The 23,208-nt window shown below is 32.1% G+C and overlaps 1 protein-coding gene and 1 long non-coding RNA gene across 7 annotated transcripts; one reads left to right on the top strand and one right to left on the bottom strand.

The window, feature by feature from the left end:
* Window positions 1-1,198: 1,198 nt before the first annotated feature.
* On the bottom strand, window positions 1,199-4,369 carry LOC141693176 (SKP1-like protein 20). Of its 3 annotated transcripts, none has more exons than XM_074498194.1 (4): window positions 4,069-4,369; window positions 2,926-3,669; window positions 2,622-2,775; window positions 1,199-1,692 (listed from the first exon to the last, which is right to left on the bottom strand). In XM_074498194.1, the coding sequence occupies exons 1-2, from the start codon at window positions 4,363-4,365 to the stop codon at window positions 3,532-3,534; spliced, it is 435 nt and encodes a 144-aa protein (XP_074354295.1). In that variant the 5' UTR covers window positions 4,366-4,369; the 3' UTR covers window positions 1,199-1,692; window positions 2,622-2,775; window positions 2,926-3,531. The 3 variants fall into 3 exon arrangements, with proteins under 3 accessions (XP_074354295.1, XP_074354296.1, XP_074354294.1); XM_074498195.1 differs by having other exon boundaries at window positions 1,199-1,352; window positions 1,440-1,692; window positions 2,622-3,669; XM_074498193.1 differs by having other exon boundaries at window positions 2,622-3,669.
* A 1,473-nt stretch (window positions 4,370-5,842) lies between these two features.
* LOC141693538 (uncharacterized) lies at window positions 5,843-12,243 on the top strand. 4 transcript variants are annotated; one of them, XR_012563144.1, is made up of 8 exons: window positions 5,843-5,923; window positions 6,463-6,599; window positions 6,733-6,855; window positions 8,788-8,940; window positions 9,881-9,973; window positions 10,485-10,535; window positions 11,286-11,403; window positions 11,553-12,243. It is a non-coding gene; the product is annotated as an uncharacterized LOC141693538 (long non-coding RNA). The 4 variants fall into 4 exon arrangements; XR_012563142.1 differs by having other exon boundaries at window positions 6,463-6,593; window positions 10,470-10,535; XR_012563141.1 differs by having other exon boundaries at window positions 6,463-6,593.
* The last annotated feature ends 10,965 nt before the right edge of the window (window positions 12,244-23,208 follow it).

Here is a 23,208-nt window from a genome sequence, read left to right on the forward strand (position 1 = left end):
TGTGAAGAAAATTAGAGGAAAAGTTGCTATCATTCTATTATATGTAGATGATCTTATAATTACTGGTGATGTTTTGGAAGAAATTAGAGAAACACGTGTAAATCTTCAAAGAAGATTTGAAATGAAAGACCTTGGAGAACTGAAACATTTCCTTGGTCTGGAAATTGAAAGAACTCCAAAGGGGTTGTTTTTGTGCCAGAAGAGATATACCGAGGATATGCTAAATAAATTTGGAATGGAGAATTGCAAACTCATTTCTACACCAATGGAAGTAAATCGAAAATTAAGAAAAGAAGATGGTGATGAATTGAGGGATCCGTGTTTATATCGGAAGTTAGTTGGATGTCTCATGTACCTAACCATTACCCGTCCAGATATTTGTTATGCAGTGGGAATTGTAAGTCAGTTCATGAGAAGACCAAGAAGACCACACTTGCAAGCAGTTCGGCGCATTCTTAGATATGTCAGAAGTACAATGGATTATGGTATTTTATATGAAGCTAAAGAAATTAAAGAGTTATTTGGTTTCACATATGCGGATTGGGCCGGGGATCCGTCAACAAGAAGGTCTACGTCAGGTTACACTTTTAGCTTGGGATCCGGAGCCATTTCATGGTGTAGTAAGAAGCAACCAACTGTTGCTTTGTCATCTACAGAAGCCGAGTATCGAGCTGCAACAATGGCAGCTCAAGAATGTTCATGGCTCTTAGGAATACTTCGAGATATTGGTACAAGTGTTGACTATTCTGTCGACTTGCTTCAAATCCGGTATTTCATGCCAGGACAAAACACATAACACATTGAGGTTCAACATCATTATATTCGAGAGAAGGTTTTAAGTGGAGAAATTGATTTGAGTCCAGTAAACAGTGAACAACAGGTTGCAGATATTTTCACCAAGAGCTTGCCAGTTACAAAGATAAACAAGTTTCGCTCCTTACTTGGTGTATGCAACAGGTCGTCGACATTGAGGGGGGATGTTGGAAGACAAACCAATGTCGACTGAAGAGTCCAGAATGTTCCAGATTTAACTAGAAGCGATGATATAGCTAGATAATTGAAAAGTCTGCTGTAATAAGTAATAAAGAATAAGAAACTGTCCAGCTTCCGATAATTCATGAACCAGCAGTAAAAGATCATTCTAGAATAGGCACTGATGTATAAATATGCACTCTTATCTATGGTTGGATTCAAGTTGAATAAGTTTTCTGATTTAGTACAGTTTAGATTCTTATTTTCTACACCTTACATTATAAAGATTTCATTCAGCGAGGTTACAGATGCCAACATCTTTTTCTTCCATGCGCTCAAGTCATCTTCTTCTCCAACTTTGCTGGCCCACACATGTTGAACTGATATTGTAAATACAGTACCTTAATTAGTAAAGTATGAGGTCATAAGTCCCTTTTTTGTTCTGATCCTACAGCATTCAAGAATACCTGGAGGCTCTCAATAAAATGAACCACGGGTCCACGACATTATGCTGACAGAGAAAAAACAGAGGCTTCACACTGTGTGTTACTATCCACATTTATATGTGGCAGTTTGTAGATATATACACGGTGGCAACCTGCAGTTTAGGCACCATCTCCATTAAATTTGTGATTCATAATCACAGGGCTCAATCAGATGTTGACTACAGAAGGCAAGGGGACCAGTAATGTAATCCATCTGCCTAAAGGAACGAGAGATCTGCAAGTAGTAGGATGTTAGTACAAATATACAGTCCAAAGGGTGGATACTGTACATATAATTTTACAGTGTGCAGAGCTAAAATCGGACCAGTGACATAGGTATGACAATGAGTTCAAAATTGAAAGTTTTATGATTATTCATCGAGCAAACCAACATCTGGTGAGGAATTCATTATATTTTATTTTCAGTTTTGCTGATACAGAGAAGAATCTTGGGAAAAGAGAGGTGAAAGGTGATACAGTAATCATAAAAGATGGCTCTCTAATACAAGATAGATGCTGTAAATCCAGAACTTAATTTTCTATCCTATGTTTCAACATTTATCGTCTGATCTCTAGAAGATTGAGAACCAAAAAAATACAAGTATCTACTAATCCTGCTAGCAAGCAACCATATAGCAATCAAACGCAGTTTATAATTCCTTGTAAAAGTGAAATTGTGAAATGATGTCCTCCTAGAATACTTTTATAGAAGCGGTATTCAGATTATATTATCAGAGATTTTTTTTTTGGTGGCCACCATGGACTTGGCATTTCCATGCACATCTATCATTAGATTACTGATCCTTAGTGGCACGCAAAATTGGAATATAGCAAAATTATATGATTTGCCAAAGTTTCACATCAGCGTAAGACAAATTGAAGAGAAATTTTGACAAACTTAATCCCAAAACGTATGCCAAGAAACACATATTATATAACCAAGCAAAATTTCCAAAAAAAACAGAAAATAAAAGAGCAAAAAGATACATCTATATATAGTTGTGACGAAAGTTAAAATTTATTCAAAGAAAATCCAACCAAGGATACCCGGTTTAATTTTCCAAAACATAACAATCCAGGAATCATACCAAAGACCAAAAATCTTAGAAAATTGATATCAAAATAAAACCATCAATCTAAAAAATATGAGGGGAAAATCTTCACCACGACTATATATCATTCAAATAAGGCACTCTCCATTATCACTCGAGTTCTCTGACAGTCTCCTTAACTTTGCAATGCTCTTTCCCTTGATATTCTGTGACATTGTTCGACATGTCAAATCCATCAGAGAATATATTTTAAGGTAGTATGCTGCCTGAAATTACAAGAAAAAAAAGTATAAGTACAGTTTGCACAAGCTGTAATAATACTAAGGTTCCTTTTTTGTTCTGATCCCTTAGCAAATTAGTAAAGTATGAGGTCATAAGTCCCTTTTTTGTTCTGATCCTGCAGCATTCAAGAATACCTGGAGGCTCTCAACAAAATGAACTACGAGTCCACGACATTATGCTGACAGAGAAAATACAGAGGCTTCACACTGTACGGTACTATCCAAATTTATATGTGGAAGTTTGTAGATATATATACACAGTGACAACCAGCAGTTTAGGCGCATCTCCATTAAATTTGTGATTCATAATCATAAGGCTCACACAGATGTTGACTACAGAAGGCATGGGGACCGGTAATGTAATCCATCTGCCTCGAGGAACGGGAAATCTGCTAGTAGTAGGATGTTAGTACTATAAAGATACATTCCAAAGGGTGGATACTGTAATGTAATCCATCTGTCTAAAAGGCTATTGTACAAATCATTATACAGTGTGCAGAGCTAAAATTGGACCGGTGACATAGGTATGACAATGAGTTCAAAATTGAAAGTTTTATGATTATTCATCGAGCAAACCAACATTTAGTGAGGAGTTCATTGTAATTTATTTTCAGTTTTGCTGATACAGAGAAGAATCTTGAGGTTATGCAGTGGTCGTAGAAGATGGCTCTCAAATACGAGGGGAAAACCATCAATAATTAAAAATACGAGGGGAAAATCTTCACCACGACTATATATCATTCAAATAAGGCACTCTCCATCATCACTCGAGTTTTCTGACAGTCTCCTTAACTTTGCAATGCTCTTTCCCTTGATATTCTGTGACAATGTCCGGCATGTCAAATCCATCAGAGAATATATTTTAAGGTAGTGTGCTGCCTGAAATTACAAGAAAAAAAATGTATAAGTACAGTTTGCACAAGATGTAATAATACTAAGGTTCAATATATATATACTTTCAAGAAGTAATCATTAAATGTATAAAACAGATCATGAATAGTCCAGCACATTGGGGAGCTTAAGAACATCAATTCAGATACCCATTAAGTTCATGTAATAACACAGACAGGGATTGAGAAGAAAGTATTGCATTCTTTTCCTACAGTACAGTGATCTCCATGAAACCCTAACACATGATTCAGCTGAGTTGGGCCTATAAGCTTGAAAATCAATGTAGATTAACTAACGTCGATAGAATATTCAATCATGAATCATCCCGCAATTATAGTACCAACATAATTAAAAGAGAACTTATAATAAGGGTACAAAGAAACGAACATAAATGAGCTGAAACAAACTCGTGTTCCCATCAAACTCGAAAAACTGAGCATCAAAAGAGTCGAGAGCAGCCTTATCATTAGCAAATTCAGCATGATGATTACAGTAATCTATAACCTTATTCAAGGTCGCTGTGTTGATCATGTCAAGATCAATAGGAGGGTACGCAGGATCAGCCTTAATAAACTTCATCTCTCGTCGTATAAACAAAGACTGTATAGCTCCTGTTTCCCTAATATACACAACATCGCCTTCGCAACTCTTGAGTGCTATCATTCCCTCACTAGATGAAGACATGGTTTCTAATCAATTCTTATATAAAAAACTGTATACTACTTATATAGAGATAGAGCCGACAGTGATATGGAGCTCTTGTAAATTCCCATTGGAAATCGAATAGCCCAGATCCTAAAATTTATTTATTTGTAAATAATATTAAATATTCTTATTTAATATTAGATTTATAAACTATTTATGCATTTTTAAATATTAAACTCTAATGGAAATCAAGTAACTCCCAATCCTAAAATTTAGTTATTTGTAAATAATCCTAAATATTCTTATTCAATTTAAGATTTATAAATAATTTATAATGCGATTTTCAAATATTAAAATCTTAGAATTTAATATTTATAAATTTGTTTTCTTTCTAATTTTTATGTTATAGTGCGATAAATATTATTCAATTATTCTAAGAAAGTGACTGATTTACGGCCACATTTGCTTAGTGCTTGTAAGTAATTTTTTTGGTAAAAAAGCAACTGCATCTCTAATTTCGAAGCTAAAACTTATCGGCAAAGATTTTTCAAAGAAACAATCTGGGGATTTTTTTCTCGAGAAAAATATTCTCAAAAAAATGTTTTGGGGAAAAATTCTGGAAAGTAGTGTTTTCTGAAAAATATTCCCATAAAAATTATTTCATAAAAATTTGTAAGAAAATCCGTAGAAAAGTTACAAAAAATATTATTCAAAATATTATTTAGGAAATATTATTCGAGCAAAAGATTTTCAAAAATAATTTTTTCTTGAAAATATTTGTCTAAATAAATATATTAAAATTATAATATGTTTCAATGAATTAGTTTATTTCACATGTTTTGGATTGAATAAAATTTATGAAAGAATGAAATGAGTTGGACAATTGTCCAGTCTATTCATTTTCATCAAGTTAACAACCTAATTTTCATTTGGGGGAATGATCATTCCATTCACAAGTAAACATACTTGAATCTATGAAATTTAATTAACGCACAGTAGTTGTCTAATGGGATTAGAAAAGGTAAAATGTGAGAGATATAAAATTTAAATAAAGTTGGGTACACACGTGTCACATTTTTATTGATTACAATACTCAATCAAATGTAATGGATTCATATGTACTTTGGTATCTAGTATTTTGATTGATTATGTTTAGGTGATTATTTATGTAGTAGTTTTCATATTTATTAGAGTTGTAATTAATAATTGTGATTTTGGGTGATTTTGTCGTAGTTGGGTAACGGCTCGCTCCCGAGTTTTTTAATGATAAGGAATGAAGTGATTAGGAGGTAAAATATTTTCATCCCATTTTTGGAGTGAAACTTTTGGAGCGAAAGATTGCCAACACTTGCTTTAGCTCATTTTATAAACTCGGGAGCTCCGGAGGGAAATGAAACTATTTTATTTATTCTACACTTGCTTTCCTTCCACGTCAATGCCACGCAGGTCCGCGTCAATACCTTTTAAAAAAAGTATATATATATATATATTTACACATTTACACGCAAACTGCGGTTCTTCATTTTCCTCCACCATAGTACTCCTCTTCTCAACTCCCCTCAACAGTTGATTATCATCAATTAAAGAGCCTGTGCAGGTAACTTCTTGTAACCAATTTGATCCTTTCACTTATTCGTGATATAAGTTCTCTTAATACATATTTAGCATTCAAATTGCTTTTAAATTCACAGGCATAGTCAATTGTTTACTTCCGATTAAAATACATGTACTCTTATAGTCATTTGCTTGTGTTTTGATTTCAGTCTTTTGTGTGTATTAACGAAGTTGCACAGTTATACACATGTCAACGAGGTTAATGTACACCGAGAGCTGATTGATAATTTTTTTACACTATTTTTATTTTTATTTTAGGGTAAATGTTTCATGATTTAATACATTTTGCCTTTCGTTACATATGTCACTAAGTTTTAAGTATTTACTGTTTACTGAGGCTTCCCAAGGATTCAGTTAAATTCTGCAACAAAGTTCTGATAGTAGTTTATTAATTAATAGTCAAATTACTAATTTTATATGCTAACGCAAACCATGATTAATTTTATGTAGCGTGATTGAGGGATTAGGCGGCAAAGAGCTGCATTTACTGTGACTGATGGATATTTTTGGAATATCATGCAGGTTGCTTCATTTCTTGTGCACGTCTTACTCCCTCTGGATTATGTACAGTCAAATTTATCCTCTATGCGGAAGCTAATTGGAGTTTCGGGGTTCAAGTTTATATCATAAATTGAATGATTGTTATTTTTAAGGTTCTTGTAAGCTCTCATTTTATATGCACAAGTTGTATTTATGAACTTCATTTGATGTACCAATGTCAATGGAAGCTCTGAAGTCTATATATTGGTAAATTTAATTCTATGGTGAATTTACTTTGGGTGCTTTGTGTAGGCTCCCTGAAGTTTAAGTTGGTTCTTCTTCTAAGTAACACATGTCCCGTAAGCACAACGGTTAAGCACCCTCCAAGGCGGTGGCACCCAGCAGTTATCGTGGCAGAAGAAGTGTTCAAAATGCGTAAGTTATATATCTCAACAGAGGTGAAACTTTCAAGAATGCGGGTAATCTTACCAAATTACTGGCTGGAAAATATTACATAATTTGCGCTAAACATTAAGGTCTTAGTAATATTATTGTTTTTTACATTGATTTTGTATTATAATATGCAAGGTTTTGGCGTGCAATTTCGCGGCATGCCTTCATTTAATAAATATGTGGTAAATAAGACTGGAGTAAGAATTGGGTCAGAAAAAATGTTGTTTTCGGGGCTTAGATTTTAAAGTTGTTATGTTAGAGTCTAAGTTTCCCTTTCCATCTTGTTTGTATTTGTTGGAGTCTCAGTCTTCTTTTGCGGCTTGTTTGCAGTGGGACATTTGGAAAGAAGGTGATTAGCAAACAAACTTAATTTAATATACAAGATTAGCTTATAAGATTAGCAGATAGACATAAGGATTTACTGTAAGAGTTCTGATTTTAATTTGGTTCTTTTAGCTTTGAGATGCATAGTGATGCAAAACTAGCAATGTAGGTTACAGATGGAGTGCCATATTAATTTAATCAGCGCCCTCTATAATTGTTAACAATGTCCATTCCTCATACTCATATTTTAAATGAATTATAATTTTTTCTATTGTTTTGTTACATAATTTGTGAGCATATGATTTTTATATTGTTGTATTATTTTTTGCAAGTGGATCATATCTATCATTCAGTGGTGGCGCTATCTTGCGTCATCTCAATTAGATTCCAAGGTCGTTAGAAAGCTCCACTTTTGCCAATTTTGGTACAATGGCTACATTAATCTTACATGTCTTTTTAAATACTTAAAATTCAGTCAAGTAGCCACATTGGAGTGGCATATCTATACCGTAGGCATGTATTTGCTTAATTTTACATGGATTGATAGGCATAGGAGAACATGGGTAAAATGAGCTAGAAAAAGTCATGTGAAGTTACTGAAATGCCTTCGGTTTTTTACTCAATTACGTATCTGCTAACCGTCTTGATACAAATCATTCAGGTTCATTCTTTACCAGTTAGTTTAGGCGCATCTCATTTTTATGGCCCCAAGTCTGGTCTTCACTCTTTAACATTTCTATTCGCGACTAATCTTCCAAACCACTCTTTCATGGGATTTTTCACTCCCCAGGCTCTATCTCAATTTTAAATTCATGTTTATAGGGAGTTGCTACTATGTATATATGATTGCTGCATCATGTTATTTTTTACAAGCACCCTCCATCACTCAATGCCAGTGATTGAAAACATGGTTCCCATTTTTTGATTTCCTTGGGGAACATAGGAAATCAATGCACGTTTTCTGTTAAACCACAAGGAGAATTACAGCTGTAAATAATACCATGTTAATTAATCGCTGATTTAAAAGAAAAACTTTTAGAAAAATAGGGGAACAGTTAAAACTAATTGCGGAAGACCCGAACAAAGCTAGAACATGGTATCTGATTTGGAATATGTGACTGTTTATAGGATTCCAGGTTCATAATATTTTTGGGAAATCACTGTACTTTTTATGTTAGACCACAAGGATAATCACATCTATATCTATATTAACATCTTAAATAATGCGGCTGAGAGAAAGAGTATGGTGTCAGAACTCAAGGGTAATTCTTTATATTTTAATAAAAAAAAACATCTGAATTAACTCTTGCCTTTCACAAAAATTAATACAGATGTATAAAAATTGCAATTGAATGGACTATGCATAATCAGAAAAGACTGGATGTGCTCTTTTAGCATTTAACTGCATTTAAAGTAGCGGATGAACAGTTCCCTGCATATTTGTTAGAATTCAATGAATATACACTATTCTATATAGGGAAATGTATATAGTGCTATGCAATACTTTGGTCAATGTCCACTTCAAGTATAGTATATTGAATATCTGCTATAAGGTAAAAACTAAAAAACTGTGATATCTGTTAATTACAGGTTAAATGACGGGGAATACACTGTAAGATCGGAGAGGATGGAAGCTAAGATGCAGTAGTTTATTACCAGAGGTGTTTCTTATTTCATTTATCTTGCGAATAGAGAATTATCTAAGCCAGTTACTTCATTAACATACACATATCAATTTGTCTGGTAAGCCTGATCATCAATTTGGCTTAATGTTGATATTTTTTTGTTATCACATAACCCCTATCTTCATTCAGGCACTCTGATAATGTAAAATGAGTCATGTTTGAGTTACATAGGGCATATACAAATATCCTTATAGATAGTGATTGTAGTGATAAAACGGAAGAAATCCTTTAAGAGTCTCAAAGATTCGACTGAATTAAAATTCAGATCTTTGGGATGAGTTAAAATCAACCAAATTCGTTGTCTGTTTATCAAGAAAAACTAGAGGTGGGATTTTGTATGTTCATTACCTGACATACAAATTTAAAATGAGATGGTTGATTATGATCAATATGGTTCATTATAGTAGTATTATGTTAGCCCTAAACCATCTGAGAATAGGTATACAAAATTGAGATCGAATATTAACATGTGTGGGTAAAAACAAAGATTAATTTTTAGAGCTTAGATGCATAAAAAGGGTTTCAGATCGTCTCAAACTAAAAATCAGAAAATGGTGTTAAACCAACACTTATTTATACCACACTCATGGTGGTTAGTGTGTCCATTGACAATTTGACATTGAGTGGTGATGTTGTTGTATACAATTTAACCTTTTAAATGCCTTTTGTTAAACTGAAATTAATAAAATCGTATTTGATAAATAATACTAATCTTTTATATCCGTCAATTTGCTATGCTGCCTTATGGTTTTGTATTCTTTTATCAGCAAGGTTGATGTACAGTTTGGCTTTTTAGGCACCTAGCTTTGAAAGAACTTTAAGTCAGTACTCATCTTAAGCGCTGTTGGTGCATTATGCGGTCTAATGTCATTTTTATGTTCATATATCAAGAATAATTTCTTTAGTTATGTTCATATATTTAGAATTGAAATATATTGATTTAGGTGTGTTATATTTTGTCTCTTTTTGGTTAATTATCTGCTATAAATTTTTCCCAGGAAGTGTTAATGTATCTGGTGCTCTTGCTTTGCTTTTAGTAGCGGAGGTCCGACAGGTGGTCCGTCCTCAAATTGCACCCAACCCAAGCAAAGGTTGTTGTTCTGATATCATAAAATTACAAGGTTTTTTCTTTGGCGCAAATATTCTTATTTATGTGATAATATGTTAATATGCCTTGAACACATTCTCACTTATGCCATAATCTATTTGTTTACCCCTTGACCCGTAATCTTTGGTTATTTCTGCAAGACATTAAATTTGTACATGTTTTTTGTGTGAGCAGAGGAGTTCCCTAGCCCCAGGCTTACTAATTTTGCCCCCATAAGAAAAGAAATGCGTTAAGTGTTTAATGCAGGTGCGGGAGAAAGTACTACAAGTATCTTTTTCCACAAACGTGCTTCTTGAGTCACAGTCAATTTTATCTGCATAGTGTCTTCACTTGTATTATGATATATGCATTGCCTAACAGTATTTTCACATGTTTATTAAAAAATAATATATTTTTTATAATTTTTTAAATATTGATAATAATTCTCAACAAAAAATAATTGATAATTAAATTAATTATACATTTATTTTATTTATCAGTGAAACAACTTGCAGGAAAATACTATGTGCAGATTGCTCCTAGGAATTTACTTCCTCTGCACAACGGTAAAACATTCCTCTGTATTTATGCACATCACATTCATACAAAACCAAACATGTTAACAAATGTATATCTAAAGTGTGACTGTACATTTGATTATATACTTATAGGTTTGTTGGATTACCTGCCTCATATCAGTTTACATGCTCATTGCGACCTAGGTCTACACATGAATATTAGTATGTTTCGTACATGTATTAACATATTATTGCCTAAAGTTTGATAATTAAAATAAAAAAAAATACAATTTTAAATATCAAATTTGAGTAGAGATGTTTATCCAACATATATGAACGACATAGGACATGGCGTACAGTAAAGAGCCCCGGATCAAACTGAGTTGGGACTTGTTCAAAATTATAATTGACTACCCCGAGTTTATTAATATTTTTAACATATTTTCATGTTATATTTTTGTAATACATTTTCTTGAATGCCATATATTTGTATGAAATGAGTACGAATAGGTAAAATAATAATCTATAAATACTATAATAAAATAAATTAATATAATACCAGTGCCTCTATATATGCCTCTGTCACTTACCATATAATGAATTAAATTCAATTATACGATGCTTCACACTCACAAACTACTAGAAATTGAACATGGAATCATAAGATACAAAACAAGAATCTAGAGTATTGTTTTACTATATTTTACAACTTAAGACATTCCCATACTGTACAACCAAACATTGCAACCAGAAAGTAAAAGTTGTAATAATATCATGAATTAAAATTTTTGTGTTCAGATTCAAGGTGGTCATGAGAATGTTTAACACTTTCGGGACACCGAACAATAGGCATCACTCTACAGAAAATCTTTTCTCAAATGGAGGAGGCACACTTCTATTACTGAATATTGTAAAGGTATTTTCACCTTCATATTTACAAAATTACTAAGATCCATTATTCTTTTCCTAGAATGGCGATGTAGCACAAAGACCACCTGCTTTCAAAAAACATTATTTGCCCTATGTACATTTAAAATAAAAGTCATAAGTTACAACATTACCCAGGGCTGCAAGGAATACACTATGACACGCGTCTTGGAGCCTCACCATTGGCAAACATCGATGGTGATGCTGACTCCACTACAACCTCAAACAGGAAACAAAAGTCTGCTTGAATTATTGCACAAAGATGATTTTTCTAGTATAATAATAGGATAAAATATATTTGAACTTAAGCTTGACAACTCTAAATTTGCTTTAGGCCTTTGAATTTCAGTTGTTTCTCTTTTCGTAGAAATAATTATATGCGCGACTGTATGCCTTTGACAGGTTATATTAGGCAATATCATCCCTACAATACTAATGCCTTTGTAGTTCCTTCTTTTCATACATAAGTTGGGACACCAACAACCGTGGCATCTAACAAAATGCAGATGGATAATAGGCATTGGTAGTCTTAGAGTTTCATCTCGTAGACCCGTACATCTATGGTTCAAATATGAATATTATTTGGGGTAAGAGCAAATCCTGGAAAACTGTTCGTCCAGGATAAAAAAATAGAAGAAAATAAAGAAATGCAATACATAACCATAGCTTAAAATAAAAAGCAATTATATTTTATTCAAAATATGAACATGCTGTTAAGAATGTTTGGCCATGAAAACTAAAATCGATCTAGAAAATGACCCGTGCCTCGCACGGGTTATTATGCTAGTTATTTGAACAGAGCAGATATTTTAGTATTTTATATTATTTATGTTACATTTTTCAACTCCATTATAACATCTTTATGTATCTAGTGTTACATTAATCATAGCCAATGTTGCTCAATTAAAGTAGTAACTAGCTCTATAGTTAGTTTGAATTGATGTTATTCTAACTCCTTTTGTTAACTGTATATTTAGGTTGTCAGTGAATGAATGATTTATTTGTTTGTATATGTCATGAGTATTTTTCGGGGAGTGGTTGCATTGGTGTAGGACATGTTCTTCGATATTTGACATTAAGCTGAAACAACACAGTTGACGGCGATCTATGAAAGTTACTGTAAAAATATTTGTGGTTGTAAGTCATCTTAAATTTTTATTTTTGACATAATAACTCTTCCCATTCATTCGTTTAATATTAACAAATACGCATCTTAGACATGTTAGACGTCTTCTGGTTGCATTCGATATCAAAACCTTAACGAAATTATTCATTTTAGTCGACATCATTCTTTCACGCTGTGACGTTTAAAGATGGAACCAAACACCAATATAAATCAATATGATTATATATGTTTTATAAATACTATAAGTCAAAGTTTATATATAATAACTTAAATATATTGCCACTTATTTATAAGAAGAGAAAATAACTAATATACCGATTTTTGGGATATACTTTGACCCAATAAACATGTTGTCAGTTTTTTGATCCTATATACCAACCTAGTGCTCAAAACACAATAGTGTATTTATCTTTTCTTGTACTAATTTCTTTGTCGGATAATTTGAAGACTCAAATAGATATACACAGAATTTTTTTATCGTAGGTAACCCGCAGCCGCTACCCTTCGGGTGCGCGCTGGGTAAACCCTACGGACTCACGCAATAGCCTGCAAACCACGTGAACCTAGGTAAACCGCATTTAAGCGACAGGTTCTGACTCAGGAGGCATAATCATAAATTCTCCTCCCGTGAGATTCGAACCTGTGACCAAGAGGATAGTTATTGAAATAGATTTGAGTTTTGCCGCCATATCTTATGCATAGTTACCCATTACCGGAGTAAGCACTTTTCATTTCACGTGTACACAGTTAACTCTAGTGTATCGCAATTACATCGCACATCAAATATTTTTCTGCATTAATTTCTTTTGTATACTTTTACGTGCACTTTCGCATATATCATTTTATTTCCATGACGCCAGATGCAAGATAATAAATAGTTTGTGGACTGTTTGCTGATTGGTGTGACAGATTTAGTTAACTTATCCCAGATTCAACAATTTAAATTTTATTTCATTTTCTTATATTAGTTATATAGGGTCATCACCCATAAAATTATATTATTTTGTGATCAAGTTTCTCAGATATAATTCTTGTATTTATTATTATTATTATAATATAAACCTAGTATTTTAAAATAAATGTAATTTAGATCAAGTATGTTATTCAGGTTTTAGTTGAATTTCAAATTATAAATAATAGAATTTATCTTTATTTATTATTTATAATTCACTTGTTTACATTAGTAATTTGATAGTTAAAGTGTATAAATTCTCGTTTTCAAATTTTAAACACGGGTTAAAGACACAAAAAGAACTAACCATCAACTAAAATATTATTATACATGCTCATATATATGTATGTACCAGTGTATATATATATGAATATATATTTACTAACGTATGAATACATGTATTCATTTATGATTATTAAAAGTAATAGGTTATAGATAAACATGCATATTAAATACACAACAACTAATAGACTCTAATTAATAATGAAAAGATGAAATAAATATTATATAGATATTAATGTAAGGGTTTATCATCTAAATGATTTATATTAAATTTTTGTTTAAAAATTATATATGTATTTATGATCAAATATATAATAAAGAGTTATATACTATAGATATGCGTTAATGAGTTAGATATTTGTATTTATGATGAAAGTATCAATGTTTAAATTTTGTTATGCAGTAATAAGTGAGATATAAATATAATATATGTGAACATGTATGTATACGTGTATATTAATAGTGCAAAATTAATAGATCTTAACAAATGAATGATTGAGTTAAATAAATAATATAAGTCCATTAACGTAGGGTTTTAACAATTTATAAATGAGTTGAATATTTTTTTAATTAAATTATTTATATGTATGATTAATAATACAATTATATTAATGAAGGTATTAATTATGCGTTACTTAATATATATTAATTATGAGAATTAGTGTGAAATAAATATTATATATAGATTTTAATGTAGGGGCATATGAAAAATTGATCAACAAACCCTGTTGTATTGTATATATAACTGGCTCTAGAGCCCGTGCAATGCACGGACATACTCTGGATTGTGCTAATTAAAACTGTTTTCGCCGTAATTGTTGACGATATATTTAGTCGTTACCTAATGAATGAATACTTTATTTATTTATACATATGAGCACGAGTTATTGAGTTATGTTTGCAAAGATGAATTTGTAGGAAATAATAAATTATATTAGTAAACATATTTTTCCCATATAATAATTAAATGATAATTTTACACTACAAGAAATTTGCAATCAGACAACGGTTGAAAAACAACAGTTAAAAAAAACCGTCGTCCTAAAAAATCATGCAACGGTGAATTGATTTTGCATAAAAAACAGTTGTGTGAACTCCAGAACAAACAACAGATATCCATCCTTTTTAAACTGTTGTACAAGTTGTATCCTCTCATCGAGTCAGACAACAGTTTTTTAAATATAGTGTTGTTGTAGATCTTTAACACAACAATTACAAACTGTTGTTACTATGTTAACGTATAGGGATATAAGACAACGGTTTTGACATTACATTGTGTAATTGAGACAACGGTTTTTCAGAAAGGTTGTCCTCTAAACCATCAAATAACGGAATGAAACAGTTGTCTGAGGAATTTCAATGGGTATCACATGTTGAGGTGGCAACACGTGATAAGTGGTAAATCATTCACAAGGATCGCTAAGGTGGCGAAATGAGAGCCTTTCATTGATATGAGATTTGATATCAGCCGTTAGATCGAAAAATAGCTGAATTCTTATACAACGGTTTTATGTTAAAACAAAAGTGTTGTCTTAGTTGGTCTCATACAAGCTTTTAGATATTACGTTGTATAATTCACACAACAGTTTTTAGAAGGGTTGTCTTAAAAACCTTCATACAACGGAATTATTAACAAATTTGAAATTCATCTTGCACGTCAGGATTAGAAAAATTCAGTAAAAGTACCACTCCCGACAACGAGACTCGTTCCCGATTTACAAGATTAATTTTTAAAATGATTTTTTCGACGATCCAACCATACGGATGTTAAGATATATCAATTTTAGCCATAGAAAAAAATTATTAACAAATTTGAAATTCATCTGCATGTCAGGATTAGAAAAATCCAGTAAAAGTAGACCCCCGACCACGAGACTCGTTCCCGATTTACAAGATTGATTTTTAAAATGATTTTTTCGACGATCCAACCGTACAGATGTTAAGATATATCAATTTTATCCATATGAAAAAATTATTAACAAATTTGAAATCCATCTTGCATATGAGGATTAGAAAAATCCAGGAAAAGTACCCCTCCTAACAACGAGACTGTTTACAAGATTAATTTTTAAAATGATTTTTTCGACGATACAAATGTACGGATGTTAAGATATATCAATTTTAGTCATTTGAAAAAAATATTAATAAATTTGAAATTCATCTTGCATATCAGGATTAGAAAAATCTAGTAAAAGTACCACTCCCGACAATGTGACTCGTTCCCGATTTACAAGATTAATTTTTAAAATGATTTTTTCGACGATCCAACCGTACGGATGTTAAAATATACTCCCTTAGTCCCTTCCAATTGTTTACATTTCTGGGGAAGTGTCCGGCACGCATTTTAAGGTGCATAAAAATTATAGTTATGTAACTTATTTTTACAATATTCTTTTTCTGAATAAAAGTTGAATGTTTTAATTTTTATTCAGAAAAACAAAATTGAAAAAAAAAATTACAAAACTATACTTTATATGCACCTTAAAATGCGTGTCGAACACTCTCTAAAAAATGTAAACAATTGAAAGGGACGGAGGGAGTATCAATTTTAGCCATAAGAAAAAATTATTAACAAATTTGAAATCCATCTTGCAAGTCAGGATTAGAAAAATCAAGGAAAAGTACCCCTCCTAACAACGAGACTGTATACAAGATTAATTTTTAAAATAATTTTTTCGACGATCCAACCGTACGGATGTTAATATATATCAATTTTAGTCATATGAAAAAATTATTAAAAAAATTGAAATTCATCTTGCATGTCAGGATTAGAAAAATCCAGTAAATGTACCCTTCTAGACAACGAGACTCTTTCCCGATTTACAAGATTAATTTTTAAAATGATTTTTTCGATGATCCAACCGTACGTATGTTAAGATATATCAATTTTAGTAATATGAAAAAATTATTAGCAAATTTAAAATTCATCTTACATGTCTGGATTAGAAAAATCCAGTAAAAGTACCCTTCCACACAACGAGACTCGTTCCCGATTTACAAGATTATTTTTTTAATTTTTTTTTTCGACGATCCAACCGTACAGATGTTAAGATATATCAATTTTAGTCATTTGAAAAAATTATTAACAAATTTGAAAATCATCTTGCACGTCAGGATTAGAAAAATCCAGTAAAAGTACCACTCCCGACAACGAGACTCGTTCCCGATTTAGAAGATTAATTTTTAAAATGATTTTTTCGAGGATCCAACCATACGGATGTTAAGATATATCAATTTTAGCCATAGGAAAAAATTATTAACAAATTTGAAATTCATCTTGCATGTCAGGATTAGAAAAATCCAGTAAAAGTACGACTCCTGACCACGAGACTCGTTCCCGATTTACAAGATTGATTTTTAAAATGATTTTTTCGATAATTCAACCGTACAGATGTTAAGATATATCAATTTTATCCATAGGTAAAAAATATTAACAAATTTGAAATCCATCTTGCATACGAGGATTAGAAAAATCCAGGAAAACTACCCCTCCTAACAACGAGACTGTTTACAAGATTAATTTTTAAAATGATTTTTTCGACGATACAAATGTACGGATGTTAAAATATATCAATTTTAGTCATTTGGAAAAAATATTAATAAATTTGAAATTCATCTTGCACGCCAGGATTAGAAAAATCCAGTAAAAGTACCACTCCCGACAATGTGACTCGTTCCCGATTTACAAGATTAATTTTTAAAATGATTTTTTCAACGATCCAACCGTATGGATGTTAAGATATATCAATTTTAGCCATAGGAAAAAATTATTAACAAATTTGAAATCCATCTTGCATGTCAGGATTAGAAAAATCAAGGAAAAGTACCCCTCCTAACAACGAGACTATTTACATGATTAATTTTTAAAATAATTTTTTCGACGATCCAACCGTACGGATGTTAAGATATATCAATTTTAGTCATATGAAAAAATTATTAAAAAATTTGAAATTCATCTTGCATGTCAGGATTAGAAAAATCCAGTAAAAGTACCCTTCTAGACATCGAGACTCGTTCCCGGGTTACAAGATTAATTTTTAAAATGATTTTTTCGACGATCCAACCGTACGTATGTTAAGATATATCAATTTTAGTCATATGAAAAAATTATTAACAAATTTAAAATTCATCTTGCATGTCTGGATTAGAAAAATCCAGTAAAAGTACCCTTCCACACAACGAGACTCGTTCCCGATTTACAAGATTATTTTTTTAATTTTTTTTTCGACGATCCAACCGTACGGATGTTAAGATATATCAATTTTAGTCATTTGAAAAAATTATTAACAAATTTGAAATTTATCTTGCGTATCAGGATTAGAAAAATCCAGTAAAAGTACCACTCCCGACAACGAGACTCGTTCCCGATTTAGAAGATTAATTTTTAAAATGATTTTTTCGACGATCCAACCATACGGATGTTAAGATATATCAATTTTAGCCATAGGAAAAAATTATTAACAAATTTGAAATTCATCTTGCAGGTCAGGATTAGAAAAATCCAGTAAAAGTACGACTCCTGACCACGAGACTCGTTCCCGATTTACAAGATTGATTTTTAAAATGATTTTTTCGATAATCCAACCGTACAGATGTTAAGATATATCAATTTTATCCATAGGTAAAAAATATTAACAAATTTGAAATCCATCTTGCATACGAGGATTAGAAAAATCCAGGAAAACTACCCCTCCTAACAACGAGACTATTTACAAGATTAATTTTTAAAATGATTTTTTCAACGATACAAATGTACGGATGTTAAGATATATCAATTTTAGTCATTTGAAAAAAATATTCATAAATTTGAAATTCATCTTGCACGTCAAGATTAGAAAAATCCAGTAAAAGTACCACTCTCGACAATGTGACTCGTTCCCGATTTATAAGATTAATTTTTAAAATGATTTTTTTGACGATCCAACTGTACAGATGTTAAGATATATCAATTTTAGCCATAGGAAATAATTATTAACAAATTTGAAATCCATCTTGCATGTCAGGATTAGAAAAATCAAGGAAAAGTACCCCTCATAACAACGAGACTGTTTAAAAGATTAATTTTTAAAATGATTTTTTCGACGATCCAACCGTACGAATGTTAAGATATATCAATTTTAGTCATATGAAAAAATTATTAACAAATTTGAAATTCATCTTGCATGTCAGGATTAGAAAAATCCAGTAAAAGTATGACTCGACAACGACACTCGTTCCCGATTTACAAGATTAATTTTTAAAATGAAGTTTTCGACGATCCAACCGTACGGATATTAATGTCAATTTTAGTCATATGAAAAAATTATTAACAAATTTGAAATTTATCTTGCATGTCAGGATTAGAAAAATCTAGTAAAAGTACCTCTCCCGCAACGAGACTCGTTCCCGATTTAAAAGATTAATTTTGAAAATGATTTTATTGATAAGTATAATACGATAAATATATATTATGACAAATATAATTATTTAAAAATATTAATAAATTAAAAAATTTATTAAATTATTTTCCCATTATCACCCAAATTTTCCATTCCCTCCGATGAAATTTCATTTCCCCCTTCCTCCAAATTTCATTTCCCCCCTTATCTCCCCCTTTTTTCCTTTAATTATTTTTTGTGTTATCCCCCAATTTCCCTTTCCCTTTATTATCCTATCTCTGACCACCTTCATCTCCCTCATTGTTCCTCTGCCACTCTTCTATCTCCGGAATCTTACCTTTTTTTTTTCAAAATCACATCGATTAAGCCCAGCCCATTCCCCACTCTCACCAACCTGACCCGAAAGCCCCTCTCAGTCTCCTCCATTTCACCCCAACTCGAAACCCTCGACACCGCAGCAATCTCCGTCATTGGAACCAGCTCCGTCGCCGCCATCGCCGTCATTGGAACCAGCCCCAAGTTTGAGAGCCGTGGTTAGGATTTTGGGGATTTTGTTAGGGTTTTGTGATATGGAGGACTGGAAGGATGTTAAATTAGGGTTCACGATGCTCATTAAATTCTTTATTGATAGACGTCCCAAGGTATTTATATATTCACAATTTGCAATTTATATTTTTTCAATTTGCTCTGTTAAGCTCAAATGAAATGAAATGTGGTATCATGATTGAAGTTTTTTAGCTTTAATACCAATGTCTTTTGTGTTTGTTAGGCAATTGTAGTTTTTTAGTTGCATTTAGTTTAATTTGTTATAAATGTTAGCTGTGGAGGACCGGAGGTGCAGATATGAAGGGCTGAGAAAGAAGCTGAGAAAGGCTTGACACTTCTGCTAGAGTGGGGAAGTCCATGGGACAAGAGAATGTCATGGGAATGATGGATTACTTGGGCTAGAGTTTTGTTGATGAAGGCCAAGAAGAAATCTTGGCCACAGACTTCTTGGTGTATACTCAATTTGGGCCTTGTCAGGTAAAAGCCTGTAACTGCTCCTGTTAAATTGTTGTAATTCTAATAATCTAAGAGATGCAAGCTTTAATGTAAGCTAGTCTGCAAGAACATTATAAACTATTGTGAACTAATAACTTAGTATATTTGCATATTTTGATTATGTGTTTCCTTGTTCCGAATTCTGATACATTGTGTTTAGTTTCTTTGAATTGAAAACATATGATTGTCGTTGCGTCGGTCTTAAATTTGATCTCTCTCTCTCTGGGTAAAACTTGGTTGGTCTATTTTAATGGCAGAAATGTGCTGCTAGAGTTGTGTTGAATTAAAACGGAAACTGGGATACGTGCTGCGAGTTGTGTTCTTTTTTTTTTCTTCTGTTAAATGATATTTGAGTCGTGATTAGTATAAAAGGAGCATGCACTGATTATATTTATATGCTGGTTATTTTTTTCTGTTGTAGGTTCGTAAATGTGCTCAAGATTGTGTTGTGACTGTTGAAAATGATGGGTGATTTATCAGCCGCAAAATCATCAAATTTATTGCATTGTGTGCTTGCCACTAACCATCAGTTTTGACATTCAAGTTTGGTTATAGGCATAGCAGAACACATATAATATTAATCTATATTCCTCTGAATAATAGCACAATTTAGTTGGTAATCATCTTACACATACTTATGTCAAGCCATGTGCTGTGTGTGTGCTCACAACCACTGCTAAAAAAGGGACCGGGGAACCTAAATAATTCATGTAATCTGCTGTAGAATTGTGCGTACTGATTCCATGAAGAACACCAGCTGCTGCAACACAGAACTTCCATCCTGATATGCTATTAGGAGAATGAGGGTTTGGGAGGGTGTACAAAGGACATATAACACGCACCAATAAAGTAATTATTTTGTTTCTTCTTCTTCCATCTGTGCACCAGTTTTTTTTAATCTTAACTCTGCTTTTGGTTGTGTCCTTCAGGTTGTCGCAGTGAAGCAACTTGACATAAATGGATATTAATGAAATCGAGAGTTCCTAGCAGAGATTTTGACACTTAGTATTGTTCACCATCCAAACCTTGTCAATCTTTTGGGATATTGTGCTGATGTCCAACAAAGAATCTTAGTCTACGAATACATGCCAAATGGTTCCTTAGAAAATCACCTTGTAGGTAAGATTCTGAACTTGGATTGCATTTATTTGAATTGCGTCTCTACTTAATAAGCACTGATCCATTCTGTAATCTTCATTCTGTATTGAACACGTTCTTAGACTCGTAGATTATCAATTCATCCTTATTATATATTTACATGATTTGTTACACAACTTTATGTTTTTTATTTATTATTTGCAGAGTTCAACATTGCAGCTATACAATGGTTATAAAGCATCTGAATTGAAATATTCAGATGGTTAGAGAATGGAAGTAATGGTCAAGACTTAAAGTTTCCCCCTGCTAAGAGAGCTGATAAAATCAAAGGTGGGCAATAGCTAAGGACTAGCCAAGGTGACAGAGCCCCATATAAATCAGTTTTATATAACGAGAAGTGGAAAGCTGCTTCTGAAGTTAGTAACATTTTATTTATTGATGAAGCTTATTATGGAGCCAGTTTAATGCATTTTAAAGAACTGGACCTAATTGGCGTGAAAGTGAATTTTACTGGTAACTACCAACTTGTTGCTGAATTTTAATGAAACTTTGTTATACTTGTAATTCTTGTAGAGAACCTTTGTATTGTAAATTTAATTTCAATTGTGAAATAACAATTAAATTATCATAATATAATTTTATTTTAAAATTGATTTATATTAAATAATGAGATTAATTTTATAATTAGTTGTGTGAAAATCACTTAAAAAATGATAAAAACCGTTGTATGTCTCACTGCACATATTTTTTTTTAAAAAAACTGTTGTCTTTTGATATTCTTTGCAACAGTTTAAATCTTTTACACCATTATCTTTTAAAAAAAATATTCAGAAAAGAAATTTATAAACTGTTGTTTATGATAATATTGAATAAGTTAAAAATAATGGTTTTGTTATTCCCAGTGGACTAACAATGAGATTTACAGAAGGGGGGGGGTTGAATGTAAATCTCAAAACTTTTTCAAGTTTTGAGCAGTTTCTAAGACTAAGTGTTTTGATGAACAAATATGTGTGAATCGCTTTAAGCTAATACAGACAGATATATATTCAAGCACAAATGTAAAGAACACAAAGAACTTAAAAACTTTTCTGGTGGATTTGTTGTTCTACCAGAGATGTGTTATTTCAGAAAATCTGTGAATCAAAGAATTGATCACAGATGCGTCCTAGTACAAACTACATGATTTTCTCTCTGGATTTTTCTAAACAGCTCTGGAAAATTCACCACCTAATTACTAGCTGCTACTTGGTTTATATATCACCAAGTTTACAAGTGAAGACAAAACAGTAAAATACAATTAAAAGATTCTTCACATGTTTCTTCTTCATTTCTCTATCCAATGCAATTTAGGTTTAGCTGTGAATCTTTAAATACTTCCTTGTTTGCACCAGAATGGAAATGCTATTTTTTCTTGATTCCTCCGAGAGGCTACCACATTCCAGTTTATCTCTGTCAACCCATGTGCCTCTGTCAGCTTATGAATTGTCACTATCAACTGCTATTGAACTTAGCATCCGTTGAAGCTTTCATCCGTTGATGGCTTTATCCGTTGAAGCTTTAGCAGTTGAAGCTTTATCCGTTGATGCACTCATCCGTTGATGGATGTTATCCGTTGAAGCTTTAGAGACATCTGTTGAAGCTTTGTTTCTCATCCGTTGAAGGCCTTTAATATCAGTTGATACTACTTCACTTATACAAAATTACAAGGCATGAAATATTTACAATTAGCCCTCCTATTTGCATATCCACTAGTAGTCAACATGACTCATAATTTCCCACAACAACTAAGAATTACAACTTAAATACAGAGAATGAAATGTGCTACAATACTAAACTTATTTCTAAGTAAAGCTACTCCTTCAACGGATAGCCAGAATGATCTTATCCGTTGAGGCTACAAACACAAGATTTCTACTT

This window comes from Apium graveolens, chromosome 10, assembly GCF_009905375.1.
Source record: "Apium graveolens cultivar Ventura chromosome 10, ASM990537v1, whole genome shotgun sequence".
Lineage (NCBI taxonomy): Eukaryota > Viridiplantae > Streptophyta > Magnoliopsida > Apiales > Apiaceae > Apium > Apium graveolens.

Bases quoted from the DNA above. Each gene is read 5' to 3' on its own strand.
- LOC141693176 (XM_074498194.1), bottom strand. From the start codon at position 4,365: ATGTCTTCATCTAGTGAGGGAATGATAGCACTCAAGAGTTGCGAAGGC. The intron at 3,670-4,068 runs GTTCGTTTCTTT...TTGTAATTTCAG, and splicing joins GTTTGTTTCAGCTCATTTAT to GCAGCACACTACCTTAAAAT.